Consider the following 19,280-nt stretch of genomic DNA (forward strand, 5'->3'; position numbering starts at 1 on the left):
CAAAGTATAGGAACAAAGTTTATTCCAATTTAAAACGGACAAATTTTGTTTCAAGGAGACGGCTATGAAAATCGTTTTCATGTCAATGAGTTTCAGGCAACAGTGGTTGAAATGAAACATACAAGAGAAATATGGCTAAAAAATACTGTAAATGATAAACAATTAGGCCCCCCTTTTTTGAAAGACTTCCTCATTAACGAAGGTTCTCACTCACCCAGACCTCCCCAGCAAAAACAAATACATGCATGTATGATGTAATTCCATTTAAAAACAGCAGTTTATCATCTTAACCTTAAATAAAGAACAAAGAATTGTCCTTTTCTAACAATCGCATACTTGGTGTTTGTTTTAAAAACAGGACGATAAAATACACAGACCTATGTCCTTTTTATGATTTTACACAATCTTGGCACTTGTTAATGAGTCTGGCTCTACAAAGAAAGGGGATTGGCACACTTTATAGTACAACAATATACAATTGGTATGCTTAAAAACGCAAAAACAAATAATACATTACTTTGATTTTATACACCACTACAAAGTTCTCAACTGTTATTAAAAAAAAAGAAGCAACCAAAAATATCATTTATATTAAGTGATCCTACATACAAGTGTTCAGGTAAATTAAGGATATCAGATTTACGGGGGGGAAAAGTTAGTTTCATATTTTTAGCATCCGCCACATCAGTGCGGATGTCAAGAAAAAGTATAATTTCAATTAATTAGTGTTCACACCTCAGAGTACCTGGAACATGCTTGAACAAACAGAGAAGTTGCAGGAACTCAGCCACTATTGCTAAAGCAGCCTCAGTGCACTGACTCAGGGAGAACAAAAACAGACCCATGAACTCGCGAAGCTGGATAAACTTCTCTCCTGGCCGCGGACACCCAGTCACTGGAAAGCACATGAATGAATAAAGCTTTTTCACAGCACATATTTAGTTTTAAATATGAGCTGCATGAACATTGCACTCCGGTAGTGTTTTGCGATATTGTTGCTGTTAGTGGGAAATCATAAGATGTATAGAGTATGTTGCTTGCAGAAACTTCAGTCAAATCTTAGTGTTTGTATTGATAGAAACAAGTACACATTGCCAATTGTGATTTGATGTTTCTGTTAAGAAAGATGAAAGAAAAGATAAAAAGAAGGGAAAAAAAAACAACAAACAAAACAAAAACAAACAAAAAACCCAGAAAGAAAACCTGTGGCGGTTTTACTGGCCCAGCCCCTGAATTCTTCACCTAGGATATGACCTCATTAGAGAGAGCACATGATAATCACAACTGCTGCTGTCAAAAAACCGTCAATACTTCTGTACAGGGCCTAGAGTCTATAATACTAAGATATATGAAAGATAACCACATACAGTGCAAACAGTGACCACCCCCCCAATAAAACCTCCAATACACCCAAATACAAGAAAGATCATAAATTATTCTCATTTAAGTGATTTTTGTGGCACTAAGATCCTAATTACTTGTACGTGCAGTTGACAGCATAGATTAATGCTATTCTCAGGCTGCGCCACCCTATCTGGATCCTTTGCCCTGACAAGGACAAGCACCAAAAGATCAAAGAAACACACTGATCACTGTTATTAAACACAAGAAGTTCTGCCATCAGTAAATGGGACATAATTCCTTACCATTGCAAATATGCAATAAATCTATATCCATGTTGGGCATGACCACAAAGGAAAAGTAAGTGCTTTTAATAACTGGGCCAGAGCACAAACCTGTATTATCAGACAGGGCTCCGTTATCGACAGGCCTCTGTTATTGCACCCAACCAATAACTGCATAAAATGTATGCGATGCTTGTGAAAATTATTAGGAATGATGTACGTTGTTCCCCCGTTTGCCTAAAACATACTTAATAGTTCCACATAATTTCTATACAACTATATTAACCATGACTCCACATTTCAACCGCAAGAATACAGTATACATTAGCAAATGGGAGTTTGGATTCTTTAATCGTTTTCACCTGAAGCCCAGTTACTACAGGTTTCATATGGTGGTCTGTTTAAGCTAAACTGAACATACGGTTTGAAAGTTGTATCCCTGGGACACCTTGAAAACTGAGCCTGCGCTGACAATAATAGCTCCACCCAAACCCCAACACACCATCACCCTGATTCAGATACTCATTTCATTGCACCTATTGGTCAGTAGTCTCAGTGAAGTCCTTTCCTTCCATCAACTTTACCCTTAGTTAGCCCTTGTAATGAAAGTATGAAAACTCATCTGAATTACATAGCAAAGACAGAAAAAAAAACAAAAAAACCCCCAAAAAACATCTACTCATCAGCTATGAAGTTCCAAGAGCTACCAGGAAACATATGGTACTCAGATCAATACTTCCTTCTATTACAAAACGCAAGCATAGACCAATTAATAACCATTGATGAACCCTCAAATTTCCTATTTGCATAAACAACAACAACAAAACCTCTTAGCATGAATTGAACTGCAACAACCATGTATGAACTACTGCAAGCCAATAGATCTGTACAGCAGTGTAGACTCCTCCCCTTCATTAGACTCACAGGGGTGAACTAGTCCCATTATTATTATTATTATATATCTGGTCCATAAGTTACATAAATAAAAAATATTGATTTCACTTTGTACAGCACTCTCATGTACCATGTTAGCCAAAGGAAAGCTCAGCATCGAAACAGCAGTTTCAACACTTTGAAAGTTAGGGACGACGTGGCTGTTACAACTGACTTCAGATTGTTGCTCTTAACCTCCTTTGTACAAATGCAGCTTTCAGAAATGAATTTTACTGGTTAAATTTGACCAGGATAAGAGCGCATCACGTTGCATACTAATAGTGTTTCACAACCATAGCACACTACCTAAACAATAGATACTATGTGGCAAAATAAGACGTGGATTATTTATAGTTCTTGACCCAGTTTCTAAGCGATGCATGTAAACATACATAAAATACAATTTTGTTTTGCAAACTTCTGAGTACATCAGTAAATATATATTCACGTTGTCCCTTCAACAGTACCGAATATGCGACCAATACTGGCAAAACATCTGTAGCAAACTATTTACTTCAAAACAGTTGAATATGAATTTGGCAAAATGGTACAAATGAGAAGGAAACCTACTGCACGGTGCATTAAAAGTTATCATAAGTTATCTAACTGATGATGCAGGCCTGTCTATTTTTACAGTAAAAACTACACATGGAATATGAGGAATGTCACAACACTTCTCGATCTACCCCTTAATTTGGTGTGATTCTACTTTCACATAGCTCATGAACAGCTGTTGCTTTTCTGAGTGTAGCAGTAGTGCTAGATTGTAAGATAATCTTTCAATTTTTCCTAATATACCAAAAACAAAAAGCAATGCGCATGGTTTCTGCCATTCACCATGAAACGCCTTTAGAGACATTCAATTCCAGAGATCGCACCAAGTTACATTCAAAGGTGAAGTTTAGCCTTAGAGAGGCATGCAGTGCCAACCTGTGCCAACAGCGTGGCCTTTCAGGAGGAGGGATTTGCTCTGGCCAAGGTCAGCATCTCCTCCGACGCAACTTTTACCTGCGGCCCCCCTCAGCTGGAGCTCACCCCACCGCCCGCCCTTTTGCCCCCGGCGCTTCCCACGCTCGGCCCAAGTGCCCAGGCCCTCCGATGGGAGAGCCAATCGGAGGGTGGCGGAGGGCTCAGCAGACGGGGCAAACGAGAGCCTACATAATACCGCCAGGGTGAAAGCAATAGCTAAAACAAGGAGTAACAAATGAGAAACGTCCGTGCCTGGGAAGAATAGGGTTGTGTTGGTCTGCCGTCTTGGTTATGGTACAAGTATGTGCGTGTGTGAGAGTGTGTGTGTGTTGGGGGGGGTAGAGTATGCGCAGAATTCACGTTGTGCACGGGCTGTGAGGGTATCCCTCCGTCTCCCGACCCATCCCTCCTCACACCAGGTTGTACTCTTTCAGGTTGAGCTGCAGGATGGTGTCTTTGACAGCGGCGAAGACGAAGCGGATGTTCTCCGTGTCTGTGGCGCAGGTGAAGTGAGAGTAGATGATCTTATCACTGTCGGGATTCAGGTCCACAAACATCTTCAGGATGAACTCGCGGCCTGCCTGAGCATCTCTCTGCGGACCTGACCGGCAAGCAGACGGGCAGATATGCACTAAAACCCATATCAACTATAGACCAGCAGTGAAAGGCTCTAATTATGCACTATGTTTTGTCAACCACATTAAAAAAACACAGGTATATTTGTCAATGTTCTCCATGCCAAAGACTAAAATCTCCAAAAATGTGAAAAGAATTAACCTAAATTAGCACAATACTTGCATATAAATTTATACAAAAAAACACACAAACGCACACAATCTAGTATACTGTGAATCTAACATGGTAATACACATCTTTACCATTTGGTGGCTCTGTAGTCTTCCACTCAAAGCTTGTGGAGCTAAAGCATGGTTAGGACAAGCGGCAAAGAATTTACCGTCAAATTCAGGGAAGTAGTCCACGAGGTGAGAGTACATGATCTTTTCCTCCAGCAGGTCTTTTTTGTTGAGGAACAGAATGACAGAGGAGTTCTGGAACCAGGGGTAGGTGATTATTGTCCGGAACAGGGCTTTGCTCTCTTCCATTCGGTTCTGTGTTAGAAACCAGAGAAGGAAACCACAAGGGCTTTAGCTCACCAGCCAGGGCCTGCGTTCACCACCCAACCCAACCCCCCAACCCCCCGCCATCGGACGCAGAAAGGCATAAGCACTGTTCTACAGCCCTCGGGTTCAGCCGTGTGGGACGGCTGGAGAATGAAAGATGCCCCCGGCTGCTACAGCAAGGGTCTGGGTGGAGAAGCTAGTCGCCAGTGCCCTGCTGCCCAGCTACTGAACTACCATGCATTTTACCACTCATCACTGCACATGAGGGGGGGGGGGGGTGTAACTTGTTGGCAAATCTGCTCGAGTTTGAGGTTTTTAAACTTCCTGGCATTTCACTGAAATACACTGTCGTGGATATTAAATCAGGACATCATATGAGCTCTAAGTACAATCTAAGTGCTAACTAGCACTCAAGATTCAAATGCAGATTTTAAACCAATAGATGTTACATATTACCATTTCCTCCAGACATGCAGTCTTAGCATTTTCGTCCTTCGCTCTCCTCATGCCCCTCTCCAATTCTCTACTCCTCCAACGGCAGCCGCGTTTCCGGAGTGCATAGTGCACCAGTACAAGTCTGAGAATGATGCAATCGCTGCCCCTGGTCTAATTAAACCTGCCTGCTGCACTCTTACTCGCTCACCCTCTGCATGGGTCATTAGGAAGAAAAACGAGACACTTGCTCTTTCAGTGCTAATAAACTTGGTATAGCTTCGCTGGGAGTTTTAAGCAGACTCCTAATTTTTTTTTTGTTTCTTCAGGTGGCACCCCTCAGCAGTCACCCCCCTGTGGATCAGCGCACCTCATTGTCCGACTCCACCAGAACCTGGTCGTACTCGCTCAGGGCCACCAGGAACATGATGGATGTCACGTTCTCAAAGCAGTGGATCCATTTCCTGCGCTCCGACCTCTGGCCCCCGACGTCCACCATCCTGAGGCAGAGGGAAGACGGAACGGGATAAAGTGTCGCAAAATCGGAGCCATTATGATGAGCTCTTTACCTCCAAGGTAAAGCCAAGACCCATGTTGATTTCTGCATACACTTACAATGCCAATAAAAAATAAAGTAATGATTAATCATGAACTGTACTTAACGTCTTCGAATAAATTAGCAATGGCCTGAAAATTTGATGAAATAACATCGACCATGCTGTACATGGCAGTTGCTGTGCAGCCTATACAGACGGCAACAAATCACACGCAAATCTCAACATTCTTTTTCAATAATCTGAGAATCTTGAACTTGTTACCTGAAAGTTCTTTCCTTATGACATTCACAGAAGGCTTATACAGCTAGTAAGTGTTTTCCAGGCACCAACAAGAGATGACTTACAGGAACAGTTTGATAAATGTACAGCTTAATTCACTTGGACATGCATCAGATGATCTCAGGTTTCAGAGTCTAGCCAGAATCCATGTTTAGTCTTTTCCAGTAAACAGCACCATTGCACCATTTGTTGATCAAGAGCATTAGTTCAAATGAAGCACACTCATCTGTTTTTGCATGTGCAAATGCCAGAGCACTCAGATGGCACTATATTCATAACACTAGAACAATGATGAGAACTGCTTTCAGTCAGCATATGTCCAAGTAAAGAAAACCATGGACACTATACCCTGAACCCAACATGTCTTCACTTATAAAACGCCAAAAGGAAAAATCTGAGCTCCGACTGTCTGATTTCTTAAACCTGTCCATGATCGTGAAAGTTAATGCTCTTCTGGTCTGATCTAAATGACGAGCAGAGGTCAAGGGTGATGGGGCATGAAGCAGACTGCACCAGCTACCTAAAGGATGACCCGTGCACAGAACGACATGTAGGGAACATGACGTTTTTTTATGTTTCCTGCTAGAACATCATGCTGGAAAGAGCGACTCCGAAAGACGTGCAGATCCGACGCATTCCTCGGATCCTGGGCCGCCCTCGGGGTGGCGAAGCACCAACGTCGGCAACACGAGAGGACGCGGCGGGTGTAGAAGGGTGGAAGAACTCTTTATGGTTCTCAGTGCTGGAGCCCCAGTCCGTGCCACTTCTACAACTCGTCTCTCCATTGGTCATTTTGGCACCATGACCAGAATCGGCTGAGCTGTGCAGATGTTCGCATTACAGTGCTCCTGCCAAGACACCCATGACCAAGGCATCCGACTGCCCTTAAGGGGTTTGAATGACAAACGTGCCAAATCACAGAGGTGATCAGCCCACCTAACGATCCGATTCCGATCGGGCAGATACAAGTAGCACAGCGAGGTAAAACGAGGGCGGATGGGAGCAGCTTTGCCCTGCTCCGTCGCCTCCATTTACCTGCAGCGCCGGGGCAGCCAGGCTCGTCCGCACTGATAAAATGGGCACATCCAGGAGCGCCAGCCGAAAATAAAGCAGCCGGGCATCGGGCAACCTCTTTTCCTGCAGCTACCGTGACTGACTGACCTAGTTGCGGGGATAAGTGCTCCCGAGTAGGATGAGCCGGGGGAGAGCGCGCATGCGAGACAATCTCATCCGTGAAGCACAGACGTTTGGCCTGCTCAGCCATTATGGCTCCAGACTGCTCCGTTTATTTTCTTGAAAATTTCCCGCCGCTTCTGTTTGAGATTCCCAATGCACGGATGGTCCTAGGCTTGGTTAAACTGCTAAAGGCTAGGTTAAAACCGTCATTCCGTGTCCAAATGGCCCTTGCTAGCTGATATACTGACAGGATCTGCAGAAAGTTTGATACTTTGCTCAAAAAAACAAACAAAAAAACCCCCACAAACAAACAAATGTTTGAAAGGAAGAAACGGCCCTGCAAAATACAGCGCAGTGAATGTGCTTAGAACGCTGGCTTGTGCAGGCCAGCGGAGCGGAGGGGGAACCTCTTGAGCTGAGCACCGTTGGCAGCGGGGCTATTTCTGGCGCTGGCCCGCGTAGGCAGGCTCAGCGCGCTGGCTTCCTGTCGATCCACGCGCTTTCGTAATCACTCCGCTTCAGCGACATCCTCTCCTGCTCTCTCCTACTGGAGGAAGAGGACGGCGGGACACGGCGAGGATTCTTGGTCATGCTAACATGGTAGACTAAATCCTGCAATGCTGCATTCCAGCCCTCAACTCAGTCAGTCCAAGCACCCAGCCAAAAGATCAGAACCAGCCAATCACGTTCTGCAACCCAGCTACACTACAACTGGAACTGCTGGGACTTCGGGCATGTTTAAAATGGGATAAAGACGATGATTAATGAGTGAAAGGAACATTCTCACGTGTCCAGGTCACAGAAAGTAGGAATGGGTTATGGGCTGAACAGCACTTGACATTTCTCCGTCAACCACAGCAGACAAACGTGACTGGCTGTGATGAGTCCGCAGCAAAAAATGACCATGAAGACATGCAAACAGAACATGACTTTCCCACAGTTTTCTACCTGAAAATGATGCTTTGCAAGTCGAAAGGATATTCAATGATTCCTGTGGTTGGGACGCGAACCCTAAGCACATCTTGTTGGGTTGGCAGATATGACGAGTCTGCGATACGGTCCAAATCACTTAGATAGCTAGAAGAGGAAAGAAGACGCAAAAAAGATGTAGCAAGAGATAGAGGAAGTGGGAGAAGCAGAGAAAAAGAAAAGGTATGAGGGCAGATAATCACGTTGCAGTCAGAGCCAGTGGTCCAGGGCTCCCCCCCACATCAGCACTAAGGGGATCGCTGGAGTCCTGAATGAGAACCAATAATCCCTCAGAATCTGCCCCCACCCCCACCAAGCCCAGCTGCCCAGTGCCCTTGCTGATCTTTTTAACGTGGCCATTCAAACAACAAGTCTTTGATCTGGGGTATCAGGTCCAGAGCTGGCAGTAGTAGCAGAGCCTGACAGAGCTGGTCTCAGGGAGGGAGAATGCGATTGGGGCGGGGACCAAGGCAGCAGTGCCCGGGGCAGGAGGCAGTGGAGACATTGCGGCCACAGAGGTTCTGGACGTCTGCAGCACCTGAGGATTATATTCTCCAGGTGGAAAGGGTACTCTATGATGGCGATGGTGGGCACATCCTGCTTGGGGGGGGGGGGGGGGTATGTACCCTGTAGCTGATAAGTGCTCTAAATCACCAAGTTAACTGTTAGGATGGAGCGAATGACAAACATAGCAAACATGCATATGTACCTGAGCACATGCTACACATATTGAGACAGTTATTGTTACACAATCAGCAGACTGGTCATGACACACTGTGATGCGCTGCATCTCGGCCAGCGCACCACCGGCAGCTAAACGTATTTTTAACAAATCAACTAGTTATTGGAGAGTAGTAATAGTTATTATTAGATTAAAAGCAATAGTGTAAACAAAAGCAGGGCATGCTTGGAGCAGTCCTCATAAGGAAGCAGGAAGACTGACTATTTGGTGGAGTCGGAGAGCTGGTACTCTCTCCTGCGGTCATAGGCCTCCTGGATGCCTGGATCAGCCCATAGCATCTTTACCGCGTTGATGTAGGGCTGGTCAAAGGAGCACACCTTCTCCACATCCACCTCTCTCACCTGCAAAGCATTGGCCTGCGGACGGACATCAAACACCTCCATCACCACACACACACTACCATTCTAAAGGGTGAAAGATGTCAAAAGACGTCCTGTCCCCCTTCCAGGGAGGAACTCCAAATTCCAGTCCTGAACAACATTTCAACTTGCAATTAATCAAGAACAGAGGCCCTTCTTTAAAAAAAGTACCAGAATCACATTACAATAATCTTGGAATTTCCGAGACATGTCCCCAGACGCAGAACATTTCCAATCAATTCCCATGCTATTTGCAACTAGCTAAAACTGATGGCTGAGGTTTTTGTTTGTTTGTTTGTTTGTTTTTTTAAAACACCTCACTAAATATTCTGAACCCCGCCCCCCTCCCAGCCGCTCCTGTCACGCTTCTGCATGTGAGCTCCGCCCCCCCCTCACCCCAGCCCCCCAGCCCCCCAGCCCGCGGTCCTCACCTTGTTCTGCTCGTACTTGTACGGGATCTTGAGGTTGTCCATGGCACGGATCATGGCCTGCATGGAGGTGAAGATGTTCTGGTAGACGAGCTTGGTGTAGCTGCGCCGGTCCTCATCAGTGTAGCCCGACCCGTGGATGATGCGCATCTGTTTGATGAACGTGCTCTTTCCGCTCTCACCTGTACCTGGGGGGGGGGTGCAACGGGGGAGGTGTGAGGGTCAGCAACGCTTTTAGCTGCGCACGCAGAAATCCCCCAGGGGTCGGCAGGCACCCGGCCTCCTGACTCGCCATCGGGAGGCGTGAGACGACAAAGATGCGCTCCAGTAGAAGTTGTGCGGATAGCAAAACAAGAATGTTAAATGTGCTTTGCGAAGTCAGCGGCCCTTTAATATTGAAATAAAAAATATACTTCAGACGAAGCGATTAGAACTGCTGTTGTGATAAAATAGACAGCTAAATTGAGTGGATAAAAATTCTAGCTCATCATATGCTGACCTCATCCTCTCTGTCTTTCTCTCACTCGCACACACACGTCCACAGAGGAGAAATCCATTAAACAGTTTGGTTGCGTAACCGACTCCCTCACCCATAAGAGCGAAGCTAAGTTCTGAGTAAGCAACGATGCACAGGCCCCTCCTGCAGACTCTCATCACTGTCTCTGGGCCTTGTAATCTTCCTTCTGGTTACTCAAACGACCAACTGGTAACCTCCATATCAGCTGATGTCACAAACATGTAGCAACATCCCACCAGAGTCTGGGGAATAAATCCATCACAGACATGACAGGCGTTACTTTATTCACAGGTTATGCAGGTTATTATTCTGCACTCAATTCTGCAATGTAGCCTCTGGAACATTTTCCAGAGAAATGATGGTACAGTTTCATCAAGATTAACCAAATGCTTATTCTGATATACAAGTTCAAATGAAATCTAAATCCAAAAGTGCCTTACTGATCACTGATCAAGTGTTTTCAGGACAAGACACCCTTGGTCTGACATTTTTAATGACAAAATTCTTTTGGAGCACTCCGTTTCTTCCCTGCCAAGCCAAGCCGTGAAGTAAACTAGGTCAGGCCTCAGACACACACTTCCCCATGGACCAGCCGCTGTATGAGAGCTCACCTGTACACAGTGTTGACCTTGCAGAATAGCAGACAAGCGGCAGAATAGCAGACAAGCTTCACATTCAAATAAATATATAAGCAAATAGACAAGTACAGAAATAAATAAAAATGTCAGGATCACTGGGCTACATTCTCTGCTGTACGCAGGCCTGGTGCAAGCCATGGTCGCCATGGCAACCCCTGGCAGCATTCAGCAGGCGGTAAACTGAATTTCAAAGAGTGGGTCTAAAGCTTCCCCCGCCCCCCCGCAAAGCAAATAACAGGCTCCGCCCAGGCAGAGGACCAGACCGAGAATAGGAACGATCATTCAAATATAGCAGTCCAGTTTAAAGTAGACCGCTTTTCAAGCACAACATATTTTGGTTACCTGACGGGATTTTGCTGTATGCAAGGCAATATGTTCAAGCTAATAGCTAAAATGATGGACACGCACCATGCGTGAATGGAACAGTGATGAGGGCACTGTTCGACACTGAACACTACAATCTAATGTGACTGAAAAGCTACAAGTGGATCAGTCAGCCAGCCAAAAAGGGTGCAGAGAACATAGTTTTGCTGCTGAATGGAATGAAGATGTCTTACTCAAAGTTGGGTCTCCTTTAGAGAGAGGTGGGCAGTGGAACAGACTGGCCAGGATCTGCTCGTCAAAGCTCCCCTTCTAACCTCAGGAGAGGAGACCACCGTCTAACCACAGACAAGGGAGCTCAGTCCTACTACAGCAAAAGGCAGGATGAAGGTCTGGAGCAGGCATCATCCATTAATCTGGTCTACAGCCGCCGCAGACAGCCGCAGGCGGATATAAAAGCCGTCCTTCCCGCGTCTTCCACCTGCACTCCAGCTCCAGATTTAAGGCCTCTCACCCTCCATGCACTCCGGTCCCCTGGGAAGGGAAAGCAATCGGCCGGACCGAGTCCCAGACAAGACCCTTTAAACTCGTCCTAGGAGCAACTGAGATCCAAAGAAATGAAACGTGTGTGAATGAGGAGGGAGAAGGGCAAAAAAGCCACCTGGACAGATGACAGTGGGGCTTGATTCAGGGGGGAAAAATAAAAAACAAAGAAGTGTTGATTGATGGTTACCGAGACAGCAGGCATAACAAGATGCCCCATCTAAATGCCATAAATGTAAATGTAAAGATGCCCCATCTGTATGTAGAACTCTGCTCTAAATGCCTTACCTGTGCTCCTTGTTCTATGATGGACTTCTATATTTTGGTTCCTGTTTAGTCAAAACTCATAGTACTGGGTAAGATGGAAAGCATGTGTCCATTATGATGACTGGATCGTCCTTTAAAACAGCACAGGATGTTTCTGGCTTAAATGTAGACTGGCATATAGGTCTAAACATAAAACAGGAACAATCAACAAAGGCCTGTTTACACTGGCATGACACCTTCACTCATATCTAAGCTACACAAAAGAAGCATAATTAAGCACAAACCTGTGCGTCAATAGTTAGTAACTTTAGCCCTACATATCAATGGCTAAATCTACCCTCACGTGAGCTGGTGGTGTATTGAATGTTTATGCTGAAGACTAAATTATTTCTCCAGCCTTTAAATGAGAAAAGCCTGCCTCCCTACCTGCATGTAGGCGGTAGGCTTCTCTCCATCCAACAACCACTCTTGTGCACGGAAATCATGAGGTTAGAGTTTGCAAAGCATTCAACTCGCATGCAAATTGGCAGGTGCCTTATTACTCTGCGGTCAGAAATGTGCGGTTAATGTTCTAAACAACACTACACCACATCAGGCTGCTGCCAGTTAACAGCCCTCAGATCAGAAGCCGTCCTGCACAGCCGATTCCTCGTGGTGAGAGATATGGAAAGATGAGCTAGTTAACGTCACCCGACATTCAGCCTGCGCTGTCCATGTACGCTTTAATGAAATGCAGTTTTCGGTGTGGACGGCCAAATCTGAACACAGTTACACAAAGTAGTGGGTACCTATGCAAACTAGAAGTAATCAGTTACTGGTAGCATTGGACAGTACCAAACACGACCAGGATTTTTACTGCAAAGTGTTCTAGCGAAATAACCAAAACCGAATCCACTGCCCAATCTCAGTGGTTTTGCTGTTTTTCCTAGACCCCCTCCACTGCTGGGTCTGTTAAGATCATTAGTATCACAACCTCCGTTAGAGAAAGGACCAGGCAGTTTTGATATCAGGCAAATAATTTTTTTTAAATTAAAACGTTCAGCTTGGCAACATCCAATCATAGGTGTTCACCTTCCCCAAACTGAACGTGGCAGGGTTACTTCCAACCCCCTGAAGCGTGCAGCAGTACGGTGAACATCCTGACTGAGTGTGAAGCCTCAGGAAACTCACAACCCATCTGCTTTTTTAAAAATAAACACACCAATTATCGGAGCGTCAGACAGAGGTAGTGAAACAGTGGAGGTAGTTTCTAGTCTAAATCGCATCAAATGTGCGATGCTGTCATGACTATGGATTCTGAGATTAAGCAGTACAGGCCCAATGATGACTGACACTACAAAAATAAGAGTTGCTTGGTTTAAACAAAAGCAACACTTTGCAAAGGATGTTTTGACCTCTGGATTAAAAGCCAATTAAGGATATGGGGTCTGAACTAAACAGACCTGACGCAAAATCACAACTCTAACCTCAATACAGGGTTAAATCAACTTCCATGTCAGGGGTTCCAGTAATTCTGCCACTTTCATGTCAGTAGAATTAACGCACACCAGCCCTGCTGGTCTACTGCATGAATGTTGGTCTTGGGTAGGGTGTGCCCAAGAACAAGCGTACACTTCAGCACATGTAACTCACCGAGTGTCTACCACACACGCATTATGGAGTAGATACACTAAGACTTCTTAGGCAGGTAAAGATTAGATGGTGCACACTGTGTACAGGTAGAAGCAGTCAAGGTTGCAGTCCTGTTGTCCTGATGCCAAAAGAGATGGCAGACTCAAGCACATTGGTTTTGTCCAAACAGCTTTCCATGCTGCTAGTAGTCAAATTAGCGTGATCTCATTTGTGCAGCACTAATTGACTGCCATTCCTATAAAATTAATCATCAGAGCTTTTAGTGAGGCCCAGCCTCTCAGTGCACTCTTTGACTTCATGTGGATCATGTGACACAGCAACAGCATGCATTTGTGTGTGCAGCCATAGTGTGGGCTGGTATGGAGAGCTACTGCTTGAGGTCTCTTGAGTGGAGAAAGCTAACTAACAGACTTTTCCTCTCATCTCCCTCACACACACGTACACATGTCCAGCTCTCCCTCACTGTCTCTCTCTAGCCTCTTTTCATAGCACAAGATGTGTAAAATACACTCTGACCATGCTGCTATGTATAGCCACTGGGGGGGGGGGGGGGGGGGGTTGCTCGCGGGATTAAATAAATAAATAAAACATTGGTAAACACTTCATGCAGGTCACCCAGCTTTGGTGCTGGAGGCCCTGGGTCATTTCCCTGCTCAAACATACCTGACGTAACTCATCTGTGAATCACCAAGTTTGGCCGGTATGGCAGAGTAGGAGAATCACCAAACCAACGTGAAGTCGAACCCTTCAGGAACATTTACACAGCCCTGGCATGATTGTGACATGACTAGACCTACATTATTTTAATCATTTGTCTGCTGAGTCAGGTTAACGGCTTTGTTCTTCACAACACACTCATCAGGAACGTATTTGTCAAGATGCTCACTGCACACAATTAGTTTACAGAACTGCTCAAAGGCTTATTTACATATTGCGACCCTCCACAATATCAGTGCTGCAAAAGTCAATATTGCAATAACCATTAAAAGGCATAACGTTGACCTACACAAGATCGCCCGTGTGCGCTCGCTCACAAATGTTGCGATGTCTGAGCAACATAGCAAAACACCCAATGCAAACAGAAACCTGAACCTAGTACACACAGTGCCAGCCAAAGCTTTAAAACCCTACAGGGCTGTGAAACCGGATGTAATTTGTCTCGAGGAGGAGAGAGCCGAGACACCATGTGTAAAGGGAACACGAACGCTCACCGAGAACATCACAGCCCCGTCCCAGCTGCGTGGCTCCGAGTCCACTGAAAACTGAACACCACCCTGACAAAGCACCTCCTCCTGTTGTGCGCACTTATTCAAAAGCGGATGGTGCCGAGGTCGGACTACAACCACGGGCCACCTTGCCGATTCCACATGACATTTTTTCCAACAACGTAGCTCAGAGTCATTCAGATTGTTAACAACTGATGCAATTCGATTTTGGTGTTTACTTTAAGCAGAAAGAATGTGTGCTATGTAGAGGAACCAATTATACAAATAAGGCCACCAGCAGTCCAGTAGTTCAGGTTTTATAAACTGAAGCAGCATGTGAAAAACCATGTCAGACAACTTACAACTTGGTCGGAGGCCTTTGGAAGGGACAGCAATCAGAATCAGAATCAGTTTATTGCCCAAATGCGTTTCTACATGAAAGGAATTTAACTTGGTGGAATTTGAGTCAAGTATGGATATACAATTCAAAGCTTTGCCACCTCTCTTTACCAACGGTCGAAATTAAAATGATCTTTTAAATTTGTATATGGTAGCGTGTTGACACCCAAGTTGGCCTGTGCACTGGATCACAATTTCAGGTCTGTAACAGTTTACATCTGGCAACCCAGCCAGGCCACACTATGTGCTTCTCAGTTCATTTTCTGCACAGCTTTCTGTCTGCAGTTTATCAAAGGTTCTATGGGCCACCACTCCGCTCCTTGAGCAGTTTTCCCTGCCATAATTGCCAGATGACCTGAACCCAACACTAGGCTGCAGGCTCCCAAACCAGCATGGCCCTGCAGGCAACAGCAGGGCCATACACGCAAAACACAATATGGGACTAATCTGTACCAAGGAGTTGCTTAATGTGACTATCTTGATTATATATATTAAATGCTACATCATGTTTGCCAATAAAAATCCAATTAAATCTGGGACTGCCTCAACACCAGTTGAAGGTATTACAGCTGTATGACTGAGTTTTCAGAATGTTTTACCATGTTATTGCACCCAAAGTAACATTTTAATAATCTCATTGCGGTGGCAGTGGACAAACTACCTTCAGAAAACCTAAGCAAACATGTAAAAATACTGTATGTGAATCCTGGGCTGCAGTGTCTAAGGGCAAAATTCAGGCTCCGGTGCTTGGCTGAAAAAGTAGTTTTGCTGGACAACTAAATGGTCGTGCAAGTAGTCGAGGACATGTGAGAACTAATGTGGCCGCTTTCGGACCATCATGGGCAGGAACCCAGCAGTTCCTTCAAAGTATAACCACAATTACCCGGTAAAGTAATAAAGGAGGCGAACTGCAGCGCAACAAGCATTCTGACAGCATCTGCGGGGAATGCTGACAATTAAAACCGCTCTGCTCCGTTCCACAGAGAGAGTGCACCGCATCTGCACATCCTTGAGACGGCCTAAAGCAAGCCCAGGCGCGGCGTGACACCGAGCGGTCACACGCTTCCTGCCCTCTTCCCTTGGTGCATATCTTCATTCCTTTCCTTTGCATGACTCCTCGCAAAAGCCACTGGTTTCTCACGTGGCTGTTTGGCTTCACTGGGTACTTGAGCCATGTAAGACAGCCTTCATGGACCATTCGGTTGACCACACCACAAAAAAAGGGCCCCATGAGTGTGCGCACAACTGCACAAGGCATTATGCACATTATTGCTTACAAGTTGGGCAACCTAAAGCAGTATCCAAGTTATTTCCAAAGTGTACCCTTCATAAACCATGTCTGGAACCAACATTTAAAATCTCTGAGATTATTATTTGCATACATTTTTCACTACACATACAAACTTAATGGAAGGTTACCTGGAAGAATTGAATAACAGTGTTGTTACAATGGCAAGAGCAGATACAACATGATGAGAAATTTCCATTAATTTAACTTATTATTAGCTTGATTTGTTTAATATGTTTTATAAATACTAAAATATATTAAAAGATTTCAGAGCATAAATAATGATTACAGCTAATCAAGGCAGGAAATAAGGTTTTACTGAGAAATATATGTCCTGAAAGGTGGAAACAGAAAAAAACAGCCTCTCACACTTCATGACAGATACTGGTTACTAGTTGCTACTGTAAGAGCACGCACGCATTGTAATGCAGTTCAGAAGTCGCACAAGGAGCAACGTCAAACAGTCTGGGGATCCTTTTCATTAGTTTAAAACTGTATACCAAATGCCTGAATTATAAACTATAGAGAACCTCACATACAGGCTAGCAATTGAGCATATACATAAACCGTAAAGTTGCGCGTTACCCGCGCCACTTTTGACTGGACATTTTAGAATACGTTTGGAGAAAGCTGTTGCCGTACCCAGGAGAAGTAGTTTAAGCTCTCGTCTGGCGTCGCGTTTGTCTCTGCGAAGCTGTTTGTCGATCTCTGCGTTAATTCGTTTTGACTCCTTAGCCTCCTCACTCAGACAGCAAGCCATCATGGACTCCAGTGTCATCACCGCAGTGTTTTAAGAACCGATTGTTTTTTGGGGCTTTTTTTTTGAAGACACGCGAAGAAGGGTTTTAAGAAGGTGGTTCCCTTTTTGACAACAGTAATGGGGCAGGATGGGAATACAACTTTAAGTGGCTATTAATGCTAAAAACAAGGCATAACGCGCAGGCATTTAAATATAAAACAAACTCACTTGCTGGTTAGCTAGTTAGCTAACTAAGGCTAGCTATTCTCGCTAGATAAGAGAATGGGGATGCTATAACGTTAGGGCCTACGACTAAAAAGTGAATAGGAAAATGTGCCTTACAGCACCGACACACGTAGGTATAACGTTAAGTACTAAATAAATAAAGAACTTAGTGTCACTATAGCGAACAAAACAGCCGAAGCCAACGTTCATCTGATTTAGTTACCAGAAATCCCACTGGTGTGCACAGATATGGTAGCGGAGGACAGCTAGGGCTAGCTTAGCTGGCGGTGTAATTAACAACACGGCTCATTAACGTTCAATCGAAAACAAAGCCTAGATAGCTACCACTCAGACTGAAATGAACTCTTCCACCAGCAGTCGGACTACCGTCTAGAGTCCCGGAGACGACGGGACAAACTTGCCTGCCACGACATCCGTGCTGTATTTTTCTCACTAGCTCAGCTAACCGCCCCAATACCAAGACCAAGCAACGCCCGAGTAGTCGCACAGCCCGCCCGCAAAACTGTCCATCAGCTAGTCCGCCAGCTAACTAACCAACACGCTATCTAGCTAGCTAACAAACGGCGCATAATGACAGCATGAAAACCATTAAGGTGCCTAATAATACTGCATATACTAATCTAAACTATATACTAAAATAATACTGCATATACGAAACTCTTTGCCACCCTACCCTGGTGATTAGCGAGCTAGTTAGGGTAAGAGAGCGTTTGCTTTTACAATTCAGGTTCGCTAGCTACATTTTTTTTTGGTGCCACAAAACATCCACGCAATAACTCATTTCTTTCTACTGCCCTTTGACAATCTCCTTAATATATTTTACAAAATAAAACGCTTGACCGTGACCGGAGTCACGGTTAATAACAGTAGAAAAAAGCCCGAGCGTCAGTCTTCTCTGCCTCCGGTAGCCTATAGATTGTATATCACCCTGGAACTGAAAGCGCTGTGAGACTGGTGATTGATAGGCCCCTTAGCCAATCAGGAGCGGAGGTGCATCTCAAGGCGGAGCTACAAAAATGAATAAGTTTGGTGGAGAAGGACGACTTTTAACTTAAAGGGCGTGTCTCATAGTATAGAGATTTAACTGGCGAGACAACGCCCATTTCTCTTTCAATGTTCCTAAATCGTCAAACGTGGAAGACCCGAAACGTGACCCGGGTCAAACGTGTTTAATATTCAGGGGAAGATGCTACAAACTTTAAGCGAATATTTAAAATATTTAGAAATATTAACTTTAAGGCTGTAATTCCCTGTAACAATAGCATCAGCAATAATGATAATTTTGCTGTTGTTAAATTACATAATAAATCATGCAAACATTTACAAACTACAACTCCGCTGACGGATTCAGTGGAATTGTAGTTTAGCAACTTTAAATTGGGTCATTAGGTATTACCAATTTGAGCAGGAATAGATTTAATAATTATAATTTTATGATTTTGTGGCCAATTATTATTAACTTTTTTCATAGTTCATTTTCATATTAGTGGATTTGGAAACAATATGGAATTAAAATGTAATTATATGAATTAACCCAACTTCTAAAGATAATTAGCATTTCAATAGCCATTACCCTTGTTACTGTATATTTCAATTGTATTAAGTGCTCTCTCTCTCTCTCTCTCTCTCTCTCTCTCTCTCTCTCTCTCTCTCTCTCTCTCTCTCTCTCTCTCTCTCTCTCTCTCTCTCTCTCTCTCTCTCTCTCTCTCTCTCTGACATGCACACAGGCTTTTAGGGTTGAGTGTAGTCTTTTGGACATGAATGAAGACCTGCGGTGGTCCAGGTGGACTTAAAGTGCTGGAGTTTTTGGCTTGACCCTGAGGGATTTTATTCAGCTCTAGCATGAAAGGCTTGATAAACCGGTTTTGCATGTGGGGACAAAAGATTGACATCCA

At 44.5% G+C, this 19,280-nt stretch overlaps 1 protein-coding gene across 1 annotated transcript; it reads right to left on the reverse strand.

Annotated features, from left to right (window-relative positions):
* Positions 1–5: 5 nt before the first annotated feature.
* Positions 6–18,301, reverse strand: LOC113591267 (guanine nucleotide-binding protein G(q) subunit alpha-like). Its single transcript, XM_035523146.1, has 7 exons — positions 17,043–18,301; positions 9,594–9,778; positions 9,005–9,159; positions 8,041–8,169; positions 5,451–5,580; positions 4,483–4,636; positions 6–4,128 (listed from the first exon to the last, which is right to left on the reverse strand). Exons 1-7 carry the CDS (start codon positions 17,176–17,178, stop codon positions 3,938–3,940), a joined length of 1,080 nt encoding a protein of 359 aa, XP_035379039.1. The 5' UTR covers positions 17,179–18,301; the 3' UTR covers positions 6–3,937.
* Positions 18,302–19,280: the final 979 nt, after the last annotated feature.

The sequence above is a fragment of the Electrophorus electricus genome, chromosome 26, assembly GCF_013358815.1.
Source record: "Electrophorus electricus isolate fEleEle1 chromosome 26, fEleEle1.pri, whole genome shotgun sequence".
NCBI lineage: Eukaryota > Metazoa > Chordata > Actinopteri > Gymnotiformes > Gymnotidae > Electrophorus > Electrophorus electricus.